Source organism: Protopterus annectens, chromosome 12.part0, assembly GCF_019279795.1.
Source record: "Protopterus annectens isolate FY-2018-M chromosome 12.part0, PAN1.0, whole genome shotgun sequence".
NCBI lineage: Eukaryota > Metazoa > Chordata > Ceratodontiformes > Protopteridae > Protopterus > Protopterus annectens.
Window position 1 is genome coordinate 1,144,722,135 of NC_056746.1, and position 15,567 is coordinate 1,144,737,701.

Here is a 15,567-nt window from a genome sequence, read left to right on the forward strand (position 1 = left end):
CACTATTATATGCTTCTCCAGACCTAACCAACATAAATACCACATACTTAACCAAATTATCCTCCTGCTACTACAACATAGGGAACGTTTCAGTAAATCATCAGTCGAGCCCTAAAATTATTAAATTGGCTTGAACTACCCAGTTATCTATTAACCATGCAACTTTAACTACTCACAAACTTGTTTACTCATCAGATAAATGCCCCTCAATAAAAGGCACACTATAACTACATTTGCCTAAACAGGGACTTCCACTCTGGTAACAAACTATTACTACCTGCAAATAGATCATACAACTCAGCAGATGACTACCTACATTCACACCTTGTCGACAGGAAATGGAACAGAATCCCATTAGAACTAAAATCAAAAATTACCCAGATTTAAAATAACATTCAAACATCTAAATCAGGAGTGGACATGCCCATGCCTTGCTGCAGGCCAATTCAAAACTCATTCCTTCTCCCCCCACCCTCAAATATATTCACCACCTATTCAATCACATATTCTCTTACATTATATTACTTTTCTACTAACACTATTAACTTCACTTATTCATTACTAATAAATCCAAAGCACTACAAGTACATTTCCTATCAGTATACCAATCATAATTCCTACAAACCTAACTCTAACAGTTTCACTCCTTTTAACAATGTAAATCAATATGACCAAAACAACTTTTCCTTTCTCTATGTATAGCATTTAAACCATTCCAATAACTTAGTGGAATTCAGGCCGACTGAGGGCAACCTGCCAGCTGATTACCCTAAATGTAATGACTGCAACAGTGAAACACGAAGAACATCTTGTATTAATAATACTGAATGTAAGCAATTTAGAAGACTAACAATTTTGTAAACATGGACTATATGAAATATATGTAAGACATGTAAAAGAATTGTACTGCAACTTTTCTCCCCTGGCCTCTGCTGAAAAGGGGCACTTGTCCAGTCAGACTTTCCTGGTAAACAAAAGACAAATAAACTACAGCAACATCTTCTAAAGCAAACCCATTTTTTCACACTTGCGGGCAAACTAGAATCTTAAAGCATGGTATTAACAAAACAAATGTCCATCTAAACACCAGAAATGTACAGCACCAAGGAACAGGGAAAAAATCATTGCTGCAAGGATAAGAAAAAGAAGCAAAGTGCTAATTATAGTAACATCAAAAGTGTTACGGGAGAGGGATAGCAAATGCCAAGGCCTGGGAAAAAGGAAGTTCAACAGGAAAACTGTCAAGTAAATAAACTTGCTTAAAAGCAGTTTGAAGCCACATGGCAAATGGATAGAAATATGGTAGCTTTTTCAGTAACTCTTCAGGAAAAGTATCTCTCAGCATACTAAAACAGTTTTTGAGAGGTAGGCCCATCATGGGTAAAAGGGGATGCACAGCTAGCCTGAGAAAGCTTTAGATGCAGAGTTGCCCTTCTTGCCTGAGGATGGACTTCCTTATATCAGATCTTTCAACATGAGGCTTCAGCCAGGCTCCTTCAGTAACTACAGTAAGGCAAATTTCTAAGAACAGTCAATTCATTATCTTTACTATAGAATAACCAAAGCTTACATGTCTACTTTGGAAGTCACTAAAATTAGAAAAACATTTGTGGAAGACTGAATATCTGGTGTAGGGGTTTCTAAATCTAGACTTCCCTTACAAGTCATTTTAATCTACATAATCCAAACATTTCTTGCGTGTCATCCTGCTTTCCAAAACCACCTACAAGCATTTCTGTACTCATCCACAAACCTATTTTGCATTACACTCATTACAAACTTATAATCTAGTTAACATGTTTCCATCTTCACTTCTTTATGTCTAGCATTTCCTTTCCTCTTCACTTTTTAATTACTACTTTAAATTTTTTCTTTTTACCTTCACCAAATATGCATTTACAATATTTTCTTTAACACTGCTAATTTTTACCCATTATTAAAATTTACAGTACAGCACCTGTACCGGAAGACTTACCTTGATTTTAATACTTTCTTTTGTTAGCTGTAATCTATTTACTCTTCCCTTTTCATTCACTTACTTTGTTCTGGCCTGCATCATCCAGGTAACCATCCATCACTAGGATCACTATTACAATAGTACAACTAACACTTTGATTAATGAACTGATTTCTTACAAAGCTTATCATTCATAACCAACTCTCACAGTATCTGAAGACTGGAAAGGTCTCCCACTTCATGCAACCACATCCTTCAAACAATCCCAACAGCTTTCACTATCTTCTGGAAATGTACTTGCAATGACAGCCAACCTATCAAGCTAATACATCCTTAACAACTATCAGCCTGATATATCATCTTCCACCTTGTCTTTTGAATTCACCTAACCAAAGGAATTCCAGAACACTACTTACGAAAAACTACTATTCTATGGCTCATCTGCCATGAGCTTTAAGGGGAAAGCCAGTCCTTCTGGAAAAACACATGATGACATTCCTGCTAAGTCTGCTGCTTTAAAATGCAATGAGATGAACTGCAGGGCCAGCAGAACTGCCTTCCTTAATATACCTCAGTCTGCATACCTTTTACATACTTAGCTTGTAGAAGAATGATGTTGGGATATCTAACAAATATGCAGAGGTACCCTGCGTTCCAATGGCAGCCTGGCTAACTTAAAAAATCCTGAAGCTGGGATCAAAATTGCTCTTTATAGAAGGCCAAACACAAGATACTTGGAAGGAACTGCTTAAGCAACCTGTGTGAAGAGTATAGGTTTCAAATGAAGAAAAAGGCAAAACTTTCACAGCTGAACAGCAGAGGCCCAGGTTTTACCCATATACAAAAGCAGCTGAAATAATCTTCAACAGAAGTCATGTAATCAGGAATGGCAAGTTTAACAGCCTAAATGGAGAAACTGTTCTGACTGGCATTGAAAGAAAGCCATGGCAGAAGAACAGCTTCCTGGCAGTATCTTAAATTTGAAACTTTGCTGAAGGGCTGGGTAACACAAGGAGAAATACTACAGCAGCCGGTTCCTGAAGTGGGGAAAAAATCTTCACCAGGACTGGTCCTTTCAATTGCAGTGGGGGGGGGGGGGGGGTGTAAGGACGGGGCAATATGCTCTACTGGGGATTGTTCAGTCCTGTTGGGTACAGGGAGGAAGGACATGGTATACAAATATCAATTTCCACACACACAAAAACAAACCAGCAAAAAAAAAAAAAAAACACTTCCATTCTAGTGAGAAAACATTGCTACATCTGCCAAGTAAAACTCTCTGGCTTCTTATTCCAGTCAGAGCCACCTTATTAGTATGGTGCATCTCTTACAGAGAAACAGACTGAGACTCCACCTATAGTCAAGTCAAACCGCAACTCAAGAAACCCTCCGTGTTATGACAATCATTTGACTTAGTAATAGGTGACAGGGCCTTTTCAAATGTTACAGCAGCAATGTGGTACAATATGCTCCCTAAAATGAAGAACAGTTCTACGTAGTCTGAATTTTTCTTGTAAGCAAGTCAGTCACAAGGCACTTGCAAATGCTTCAAATATAATGGAAAATATACCAAAAAGAACAGCTCAGAATCTCTCACAAATGTATACTGAAGTGTCAACTGTCCAAATACAAAGTTACTGAACAAATTGTTTAAATCAATCTGCTCTAATTTTCTAGGTTATTAATATTCACAACTTATATATGCACTTTCTCAGCTCAAGGATTGTAATGCAATTAAATGAAAATGTTCTAACTACACCCAACACAAAATATGTAAAACAATATGTATACCCCTCCTACTCTTAAATGGTTTATTTCTCAGGAATTGTCAAAACTGCAGTTCTCAGTCACATGCATGAAAGCCTAGTTCATGGCATTTTAGAATTGCATTACACTATATCCACCACATGAAATACACATTTCTCAAGATCAGTGCCCTTCTTAGAACTAAATTATACTAGACCCCCAATTAATTACAGAATACTGTCTAATGATTAACATCACATGACTATAAAGTTGTACGCAGGTCTTTATATCTGTAATCACCAACTAACTGCATTCTATCTGTTGTTTCAAGAAGACTCCTGCAATATTTGCTAGAAATTTCACACGGTTTCAGAGATCCTGTCTAATAACCTGAATTAATATCAGTAAGCCAATACAGCTGCTGTGCTTTTTACTGCTTCCCACTCATTTCACTGAAGACATATGTGCATCTTTCTCTGACCGTTACTCAATATCAGAACCATCTCTTTAGTGTGACAAGATGAAGGACGCAAGTCATACTACACAAAGGCAAGCAAATGGCGTTTAGTATGCAAGGGCTCTACTACTCACAGAACCCTGGCTACTCAGAAGTGCAGTTCTGCTTTACTAAGGAGAGAGATTATTCAGAGTCGCATATAAATGTAGTAGTCTGTGGGTGTGGTCTATGGAAAGTGCACCCCTATGCATCTCGCTTCAAAAGTTGGCTCTTATGTATCCCATTCCACAGCTCTGCAATGAGTTGTGCAGTATGATTTGTATGTCAGACATGCAGAGTGCCCATGCCTATGGATTTGGATCAAAGCAACTCACCTTGAGTTGTACTGCTATTTCACCTAAAATTAAGATTAAAATTACATAACAAATGGAAAAAGTGCCTTATATCATTAAAAGTTAATAAAATAACTTTTACAATAGCATATTGATAGCCAAGCATTTGATATGCTGTTGTTGTCCCTGTCTTTAGTGCCATCACCTGATGCAATGGTTAAACAAAAAGGCTAGGTATATCCATATGTCATCCGAATGATTTTACGAAAATGCGAACGCAAAATGGATACTGGCATTTGTAAACAGGGTCATAGAAGTATCACAAAAGGCATTAGAAAATAAAAAAATAAAACTGCAATAATCCTAAAAAAGGAAGTTATGTCTTACCATAACATTCCATCTGTGTTGCTAATCTTCGTTCATTCATTACTGATGGGTTATCGGTTTCGTCCTCAGAACCGAGCCAGCCAACATCAAGCTCGTGTCAGCCAAAAACTCTCGAGCCAAGGTCCTACCCAGAATGCGCTGCTCTCTGTTACCTCAGATCAAGTTTGCAAGTTGATAGATAAAAGTAAAAGCTACCTCGGGTCATAACAGACCTACAAGAAAGGAGTACATGAGATCAACAAAGAACCCCCGGAAGGGGGACGGAGGGTGGGAAGTAATGAATGGACGAAGATCAACAAAACAGATGGAATGTTATGGTAAGACGTAACTTCTTTATCTGATGCTGTTAATCTTCGTTCATTCCTTACTGATGGGACAGAGTCCCCAGCTACCTGTATTCCTGGGTGGCCCTCATGGAAGGACATTCCTGAGCACCATGGAGCCAAAAGAAGCTCTACCTCTGGAGGCCAAGTCCAATTTGTAAATAAGAATAAAGGTATGAGATTTGGCTCAAGTTGCAGCTGACCAAATATCATTGAGGGAAGCCGTAGCATGGAAAGATGCTGAAGTTGCCATAGAATCTTGTAGAATGTGCTTTGACTCTATAAGGCAAGGTGAGATAGTTTTTGTTGTAGATAAAGGTGATACAATTTCTCAACCATGAAGCCAATGTAACTTTTGGTACAGGATGACCCCACCTAGGTCCAGAAAAAGCCAGAAACAGTTGGTCTGATTTACGGGTACATTTTGTTCTGTCCAGATAAAGTTGTATTTGTTTATGAACATCCAAGGAGTGCAGGCAATACTCTCCCTTGTTAGAATGGTTGGGAAAGAACACTGGGAGATCAATAGACTGGTTGATAGATCACTCTGACACCACTTTTGGTTAAAAAGGTAGAAATGGTTCTCAGTGATACCCTATCCTTATGGAAGATCAGATGGGGAGGTTTGATGCATAAGGCCTGAAGTTCTGACAATCGCCTGGCCGATGTGATTGCAATCAGAAACAAAGTTTTCCAAGAGCGATATCTTGCATCACAAGAAGACGCAGGTTCAAAGGGTGGAGCTGTTAAAGCTTGCAGAACAAAAGCCAAATCCCAAGGTTGTACGGCTTCTCTAAAGGGAGGTTTTAGGTGGATAACCCCTTTCAAGAAATTATTACAGTGTGTGCGTGACATAAGTGACGAATCTTGAAAACCAATATAAAAATTTGAGATGGCAGCTAAATGTACACGGATAGTAGAGGCAGACACCCCAGAGTGGAAAAGATGGGATAAGTAATCCAATACCACCAAGACCGGGGTTGACAAGGGATCTTTTTGCGTATCTGCTACCCATAGAGAGAACCTCTACCATTTGTTAAGATAGATTAGTCTGGTGGATGATTTGAGATGCAATAAGAACATTGCGCTCAGGGGACGAAAGGTTTTCATGCCTGGCAATTATAGGAAGTGGAGAAACCAAGCTGTCAGTTTCAGGGTTGTTAGATTGGGGTGAATCAGACCCTGTGGATGGGAGATGAACATTGGTGATGGACTGAGGATCCATGGATGATCTAGCAGGTGAGGCCAGAGGAAGGGAAACCAGACTTATTGAGGCCAATATGGAGCCATGAGGATCACTTTGCTCTTCAACTGTCGTGCTTTCTTTAGAAATTGGGAGATGAAAGGGAGAGGAGGATAGCCATAAAGAAGACCAGAGGGCCAAGCGTGGACTAGAGCGTCCCTTGGTGACTGTCCCCGAGGGGGGATCAGGGCAAAAGTAGTTGCTGCACTTGTAGTTGGTTGGTGAGGCAAATAGGTCACAGCAAGGCTGGCCCCAGCAGTTGACGATTTTTGCCGCTATCAGAGGATTGAGGGACCACTCGTGAGCCTGTAGAATGCATCTGCTCAATTTGTCCGCTATCACGTTGGAGCTCCTGGGAGTGTGTGTTGCAATCAGAAAGTGAGTGTGAGCTATCGCCTACTGCCATATTCTCAAGGCCACTAGGCATAACGGGCAAGATCTGGTGTCTCCTTGTTTGTTGATGTACCAGACCACAGACATTTTGTCTGATTGGATCGCAATAGTCCCTAACAAAAGGATGAAGTGAAATGCTTGCAATGCTAGAAGCACTGCCCTCAGTTCCAGGACATTGATATGCAAAAGGGCCTCTGTCCCCGACCAGGTGCCTTGGACCGAGTTTCCCTGACAAAGCCCCCCCAATCAGGGAGGCGTCCGTGGTCACCGTGGCTATCGGCTGATGGGGGTTGAAAGGGGAAGACCATTGTTGGGGATTTCGAGATGTCCACCAGAGTAAATCTTGCTTGCACCTCTTATTTGAAAAGACAAAGGATGTTGTAGAGGGTACCACTGAGTAAGAAGTAGCCACTGAAGAAGTCTCATGTGGAATCTGGCTAGAGGAACAAAGGTAATCAAAGCTGCCATTGACCCCAATAGCTGAAGTACAGATCGAGCTGGGGACTTGTGGTGACAGAGCAGCGACTGAACTTGTTGTCCTATTCTCTGAAGTCTGTGTTCTGGAAGGGATGCTGTGTAATTTACTGTGTCCAACAGTACCCCTATAAATTCTAAAGACTGAAATGGGGTTGTGTTGGATTTCTCACAGTTTATAGTGATTCCCAGGCTTCGAGCTGTTAAGACAGTATACTGGGCTTCTTCTAGTAGACGCTTGGTGGGGGCAGTAAGGAACCAGTCATCTAATTATGGAAATGCTTGGAATCCTTGAAGTCGTGAATGATAACCATTGCCATGCATTTTGTGCACACTCAGGGGGCTGTAGAGAGACCAAAAGGCAGGGCTCGAAACTGGTAGTGACCGTCTCATATACTGAAGCGGAGGTATCTTCTTGAGCGTTTGTCCATTTTTATGTGATAATATGCATCTTGAAGATCTACAGAGCACATCCAATCATCTTCTTCCTGAAGAGGAAGGATAGACTGAATCATGACCATCCAGAATGTCTGTTTTTACAAATTTGTTTAGTGTACTGAGATCTAGAATTGGTCTCCAGTTCCCTGTCTTTTTTTGGCACTAAAAAGAACCTTGAGTAAAATCCGTATCATATCTGGTCTGAGGGGACCGTCTGGATGACTTTTTTTTTTTGTAGCAGCTTTTTGATTTCATGTGCTGCTATTTCCCTTTGACTGGGTAGAACGTCGGGTAACACTCTTAATGTGACTGGGCAAAGATGGAAGGGGATGTGATAGCCTCTGGAAATAATCTGATGTACCCAAGAGTAGGTTATGTTTTGAAGGCAGCAGGGTACAAGGAGAAATGACCCCCAACCGCTTCCAGATGTGAGCAGTCGGGCAATAATTCAGGAGCGCTGACAGGGTTGGGCCAGAGAAAGAATCTCTGGAATCCTGGTTTTACAGACCTCCTCTGCCCTGAAAGGGGAGTCTTCCATTGGTGTTTCCCCCTCTGCCTCTAGGGGAAAACTTGGCATGTGCATCCTGGAAAGAACCCTGTCATTTCTTGTACCAGATCTTTCCACTCCTCTGATTTCTGGAATAGAATCGCTGAGGAGTGGAGTGTCTGACACAAACAGCAGACAAGGTCTTGCCATCTTGTTTGCACTGTGCCAGCGTATCCTTGACTTTAGGGCCAAACAAAGAAGTGGCCTCTATAGGGGCATTCATGAAGGAAGCCTTAAAGGAGTCCACAAAGTCACAAAGGCGCATCCAAGCATGTCATCTGGCGACTATACCTGCGCCTACCGCTCTAGCCGCCCCTTCTGTTGCATGAGAAATAAGTCGTATGGAAGAGATAGTAATGGACTCTAGGGTGGCTATCTGAGAAGCCACATTATCACGGACTTCGTTAGAAACCGCTCCTACCAAGGTTTCAGAAAGCTGGTTGATAAGATCTCGCTGAAGCCTGGTAAAATGTGCCAAATAATTCAAAGACCTTACGGCGAATGTCGATGAAGCAAACACATGCTTCCCTAAACTGTCAATCGCCTGGGACTCCTCGTTGGGCGGATGGACAGTTTGGCTCTCTTCTGCCAAATCCTTCTTAGTAGCAGCTACCACCACCATAGCATCTACTGGAAGACCACATGACTAGTGGGGGTACTCAGTGGGGGGCGATGATATTTTATCTGGCCTCTTTGGTATCGCTTCCATGGTATCAGGAGCCTTCTACGCGTGCTGCACGATGAGCTGAATGAGCTCATCGGCAGGCGGGGTGACCCAGGAAATAGGGGGCTGGGCACATAAAGCCTGCAGGAATACAGATTCCTCAGAGGAAGGATTAGAAGGCTTCTACTCACCCCTCTAAGAATCTCGAGGATGTCACCAAAGGACACCTCATCAGAGGGTGACCATGGGGACCCTTCCCCATCATCAAAATCAGTATCTTCAGTCAATGACTCCTCAGTGGAGTCCATGTGCTTCCTCTTACATGATGCTTTGTGGGGTGCTTCCTCAGTGGGAGGTTCTGGGGAAGACTGCAAAGAGAGGGTTTCCTAAGGAGGAGAGACCTGAGGCTCTTGTGCCTGGTGTCCAGGAGTTGAAGCTTGTGGCAGTTGCAGCACAGAGGGGGGGGGGGGAAGAGAACTCCAACAAATAAGCTTTGCCAGCGGAGGCAATCACCCTCTCTATGGTCTGGAAGGCTGGCCCACCCAAGGAGGGATAGGAGCTCAGAACAGAGCATGACAATCTCAGAACTGGGGTCATACCCCATCCCAATGAGCCCGCCCCCAGACCAGGAGTCTCAAAAGGATCATGAACTGTAAGAGAGAGAGAGCATCTCTGGAAGGTACCATAGAAAAAAATTGGCGTGGAGCCAGGAATGCCCTCTCCAACAGCACAGCCACTGGCCTGAGAAGAGCCCGATGTCCAGTGCACCGAAGGCCACAAGGACAACTCTGGTTCCAAAGTAAGAGCCACTACTGGAGTCGGAGGGAGGGAAGCTGCTGTCGGAGTAATAGGCTTTGAGACTTGACTGGAAGTCGAAGGAGGAGTATATGTTGGGGTTGGAAGCAAATTATGCTCACCTGAATGAGGGAACATGGACTTTGACCTCTGGCCACAAGCAACTGGTCAACAAGCCGCAACACATCCTGCTCAGAAAGCCTCTTGGTTGACCTCATGGAGTAGGCTGATGGCGATTCTGGCCTTTCTAGGAAAGGACTATACTGACTGCTTGCAAAAGGATCCAATGAAGGGGCATATTTGGTCCTTGCTAATTTAATAGGTGCAGAGCTCGGAGCCGAGGAAATCTGCACCGAAGAAAACGGTGTGGAAAAGTTCTGCGCTGAAGATGTCAGTGCCGCAATAGTTGAAGGTGTCTGCACCGTAAAGGCAAAGGTCTGCTCCGAAAGGTACGATGCCGTAGTGGAAAGTGTCTGCACTGGCAATAAAGATGGTGCAGAGAAGGACTGCACTGAAGTACATGTTGGTGCCGAAAAAGCCTGTGCCGTGGAGTACAGAGGAGTCATACTTGGAGCCGAAGGTGACTGTACCAACGGTGCCGATGGGGACTGAACCTGTATTGACGGTGCCGTTAGGGGTTGTGACAGAACTGTTGGAACCATAGTTGTCTGCACTGGGAGCTCCGGTGCCGATAAAGGAGACATGGCTGTAGTCAGGATCATTTGGGGCGGCGCCGAGCCTGGAGCTGACAGGGTCACAGGTGGCAGCGCCACAGTAGTAATCAATTTCACCTTCTTGTGAGTCGACTCCCTAAGATCTCCAGAGGGAGTGACTTCGATGAAGAAGAGGATGAACGCCTCTTGCAGGGTGAACCCTCCGACCCAGAAATAGCCTCAGAGAAAGGAGACTAGAGACCACCTTTCAAATTAACTTATTCTTCCTCTCGTTGAGAGTCCAGGTAGAGAAGTTTTTACAAATCCCACACAGAGGATCTACAGTCAGGTGGGAGACATTAAGACAGTAGACACACAAGTCATGGCCATCGAAAAGTGGTAACTTAACAGCCGCAATCCTTGCACTGCTTGAAACCAACTGAACTTTTCTTACTCGACATAGCTAGTGTGGAGAAGAAGCACAGTAGTAAAAGGAAGAATAACGGCTACCCAAGAAAAGGGTAAAAAGAGAAAAGGAAGGATTACCAACGATGGTAATGGAGAATTACCACAAGGTAAGAAAAGAGGGAAATAAAGGGAAAAGACTACAGGGAGAGAGTCTAAAGTGTGCGATAGGGTAGGAAAAAAATTAGAATAAACTTTGAGAAAAAAATTTAGAGTAATATATAAACTGTCAAAAAATTAGACATTTAGTTGAGAGAGTGGCTTAACACGACTGTTCAGCAATGTGGCAAACGAGATCTGAGGTAACAGGGAGCAGAGCATTCTGGGTAGGACCTTGGCTCAAGAGTTTTTGGCTGATGCAAGCTTGATATTGGCCGGCTCAGTTCCAAGGACGGAACGGATAACCAATCAGTAGGGAATGAACGAAGATTAATAACATCAGATCTTTCAGTTTAAGTGTAACTATTTGTTCTACTGTCCCAAGACAACTTCCTGAAAATGTCACAAATGCAAATCCATTTTGGAGAAAACAGCCTTTTATGTGCAGGAACCAAAGCAACCAGTAATAAGACTGTATTTCTGTAAGGCTTACTGATAAGTGTCATTTTGGACAAGCAGCCTAAGTTAAAACAGCAGTATTTCTGAGTAACTAAGTAGTATGTTGTTGGGAACCCACAAAGTGGTCCCAACAAAGATGCTTCGCAATTTATATTTATTCCAAAGCGCCAAGTCCAAAAAAATGACAAAGCAATCTTCTGTTTAAAAAAAAAAAAAAAAAAAACAGATGAACATTAACTGCAATACAATTCAGTCCCGATACCTGTACTTGAAAGAAAAAAAAATCAGAAAATTTAAAAGCAATACAATTTAATCCTGCACACTGCTCTAAGAATAAATTACTGTTAAATGTCAGCATGCACATCAACTAACAATGTGTTCTGGGTAATGTTCACTTACTACCAAATCTGTAAGATCAGCTGCTCGGCTTTAATTCAGATGCTACTTATTATTCAGATCTCATTCCCCAGGGAAGCAACAATCTACAAACATGCACTGGCTGAGTAACATTTAAAATAAAAGAAACACCTCAAACAGCAACAAAAAGGAAAAGAAGCAGCACCTCCTGTAAATTTACAGTAAATGAAGAAACATACTTACATCTAGACAGTCATGATTTGCACAGATCATTCCACATGCTAAGAAGCAAACAAAATGTAACACAAACAATGCAAAACAATGACATTACATGAACTATTTGACAATTTAGAGATTAGATTGCCAAAGACAGTTGTAGGTACCTGACTCGCTGTTCAGGTGGCCGAGTTGAACATACGGGACTGAAAGCATTTGGGGAGGGGGGAGGAAGGGAACAGGATGGACAGAGAAGACAAATTAGTTCTCAGGTACACTGAAAGACACCTAAACTGAGCTACTGGTCATCACCCCTTGATACAGTGTATGCTGCAATACATTGTTTAATAACTTTAGACAGGACAGGTCTACAGTGGAAATTAAACATTTTAGTTAGTAAAATGGAAGCCATAGTTCATCATAAAAGATTAGTGCACATTTTGTATTGGCATCATTTGCCCATTAGTTGTCTAAACTATTTCAAAACCTGTTCAGATGACAGGTCCATTCCCAACGCACCACTGCTGAAAAACTTTCCGATCATCATATCCTGCTGGTAGAGCTAAGAGGGACAGAACAAGATCCTTTCAAGCTATGGAAAACAGTATGCCAAAGGGCTTGCAAATTACACTGAGATAAATGGGTAAAAGATCCCAAGTATCCAGTGCTTGCAAGCAGAGCTACTAGAGTGCAACGACATCCTTTTTTAGGTAGTTAAGTAGACTGAACTGAAGCAAGTCCAACTGTCTATGTACATCCAAATGCAGAGAACTGCATACTAGAAGTCTCCACAAAAAATATATTAGCCTTTTTTTTCCCCAAGGCTGTGAGTTAACACAGTCTAGAATACTCTGTTCTTATTATGCAAAGTTGAAAGCTCCAACACTGGCATAGATATTAATGAGCACTATACAGAGAATCACTTCTGGAAACTTAAAATCAGAAAATGCAGGGACATTAAGCAAAAGCCCAGAGATATCTGTCCATGCTCCTGAAAGCTTAGCTGATGCTCCAAGAACACTTCTAGGTACCATCAAGGAGACAGAAGTCACAGTTAAGATGGATGCTGCCTTCTACAAGGCAGCTCTGTTATACCTACAGACTAAGCTACATTCAAACAAAACTTAGCAAGGACAGCTGCCAGCACAACATCTTCAACATGCAAAATCTAAAGTACAAGCAAATAAATGTACTCCCGCAGAACACTTAACACTTCAATAAACTTCGACTGCTCATAACTAAATATGACCGCAAGTCTTCTGATCCCTGCTTGATACACTGCACCAATTAAAGTTTGATCTGATGTTGTCTCTTTCATTCATCCTCACGATTGGGTCTTTCGCCTACTCTTCTTAAAAAAAAAAAAAAAAAGTTTTTTTCTAGATTTAAAAACTTTTGTAGTTACGTTTTTCTTCTTTTCCTCCCCTCCTGACTAACACATACTTTGCATTAGGGCCCTTCCCCCCTCTTCGTGGACGTGACTGCCTTGTGTTCTTGAGTATCAGATAAGTACTACTGGTGTTTTTCCTTTTTGCCTTGCCTTAACCTCCACTCTCTGTATACCCTTTGTGTGCAAGTGTGCGAGTATGCTTGGTGGTCTAGAGATTTACTTTTCATTAGCAATGTTTAACTCCTTGCCGCATGCGTCATGGACAGTAACCCAACAGTCTAAGCACTGCTCCTCTTGTGGGCATAAGATTCCACACTGTGATGCGTGTACTGCCCGAGTGCTGATCACCTCTTGGGACTGTGAGGCACTCGGACCCCTGCCAAGCCTGGCCCCTCCAAAGATCCCAAGGAGGGCAAGGAACATCTGAAGAGAGCCCTTTCTGCCTCCCTGGGGTCTCATCCCCCAGACTGGAGGAAAGATCCAAGCCATCAAGTTGGAGAAAGGGCAAACCTTCGGGTCTGAAAGGCTCCTCTGATCCAGTGTCGTTTTCTCTGGGCGTGATCCTCCCTTGGAGCAAATCCTCTTCGGATCCTAGAATGATGGATCCCAAAGAGGTTTTGGACCAGTCAGAGATTCTGACTATTAAGAGCTCCCCTCTCTCTATGGATTCCAGAGCTTCAGATTGGAGGTGTAGGAGCCACACTCAGAGGCACAGCAAATCTCTCTCTCCAGCCAGGCTGGCACAATTGCCTGTAAGGTCTACTCCTTCTATATCTTCCAGGTCATCCAGACTTTCCACTCAGATATGGACAAGATGATGCGGAGCCTCTTGAAGGCTCAGATTGACATGGGGCTTTTACAGTCTCGGTCCCAATTCAGATCTGTGAAAGCGCCGTCCTCCTTTACTGCTACTCCTCTTCTGATCAGACCATTGGCTTTGTAACCCAGATTATAGATACCTCAAGAAAGATGTCATCAGATACGAGGATCCACACCAACTCCGGCAGTGTCCAAGACTGCTTGGTTCAGACTCTGTCAAAGCAGAGCGGGTCCCAGACCCAAGAGGTCAGCATTGACTCTGGGAGGTTGGCCTCAGCTCCAACATGGTTTAATCCATCCCTACCTCTCACAGCTTCAGCTCTTGACAGTTTAGAGCAGGTGTTATCTGGAGGTGTCGGATTCAGGGTGTTGTCCACCTTCTCTTCTGAGGCTTTGTCAGCTTCGAGGAGGGAGGGGGAAGGATTACTGGGTTTGTCAGTCTTCCAAGTTGCACAGAGGCCATTCTCTAGGCCTAGAGTTGCATCTCCTCACCCCTCAGAACTAGTCCAGCTTCTATCCAGACTCTGGCTTCCCATACATCCCTGTCCATGGTTAGCCCACCCAACAGGCCTTCAAAACTAGGAAAATATATATATATTTTTTTTAAACAGGAGAAAGCATAAGATACAGCCATTATGATAAATGAAAAAGGACAACCCAGATACCAAGTTACAGTAAGTACAAAATTTCTACTTGCATTTTACTGTGAATTGCAGTCAAATGAATGGACCTTAACCCTGAACCCAGAAATTTTATACAACTGAATCTGAAAGTTGTAACCTTACAAAAATTAGAGGCAGACCTTTAGCAATGCCTCAAGGCAACACATCCATTTGCCACCCTGCTTGACAACTTACAAACTGTCATTAAGCAATCACAATTGCTTATTAGACAGTTTGTAAACTGTCTAACTTCCAAATGTGGACAATCTACAGCTGTTTAAAAGTAGATTCCCCATGACACCACCCAAGGCCAAACTCCCTGAATTATTTTTACTGTTTGCTGGTTCTACTGTGAGTTTGCAATTGTTCCATCAGTGTTTCACCCTTAAGCGTTCTCTTTTCCAGGGTTTTAAGGTTTGTCACACTACAGAGTGCGCAACAGGGCTTGAACCCCCCCCCCCCCAAAAAAAAATCTTATTTTTATTTATTTTTTTTTTTTTACCTGAAAGCTTACCAAACGTGCATTCAGACAGCATACTCCAGGCAGTATATCCCTGCAAAGAGTGCATCTTTGGGGACTCATAGTGGATTCAAACCTGTACTTTTCCTCCAAGGTAATATCAAACTTGATAGCTAGACAACTCACAAACTGTCTAAAAAGCACATGACTGTTTAACGATCACTTGAAGATG

The 15,567-nt window shown here is 42.6% G+C and overlaps 1 protein-coding gene across 1 annotated transcript in view; it reads right to left on the reverse strand.

The window, feature by feature from the left end:
- NDRG3 (NDRG family member 3) overlaps window positions 1-15,567 on the reverse strand; it is a gene marked incomplete in the record, with an annotated part of 646,357 nt that overhangs the window by 42,881 nt on the left and 587,909 nt on the right. The window contains 1 exon segment of the mRNA XM_044090166.1: window positions 12,172-12,210. Within this exon segment, the coding sequence (XP_043946101.1) occupies window positions 12,172-12,210 (39 nt within the window).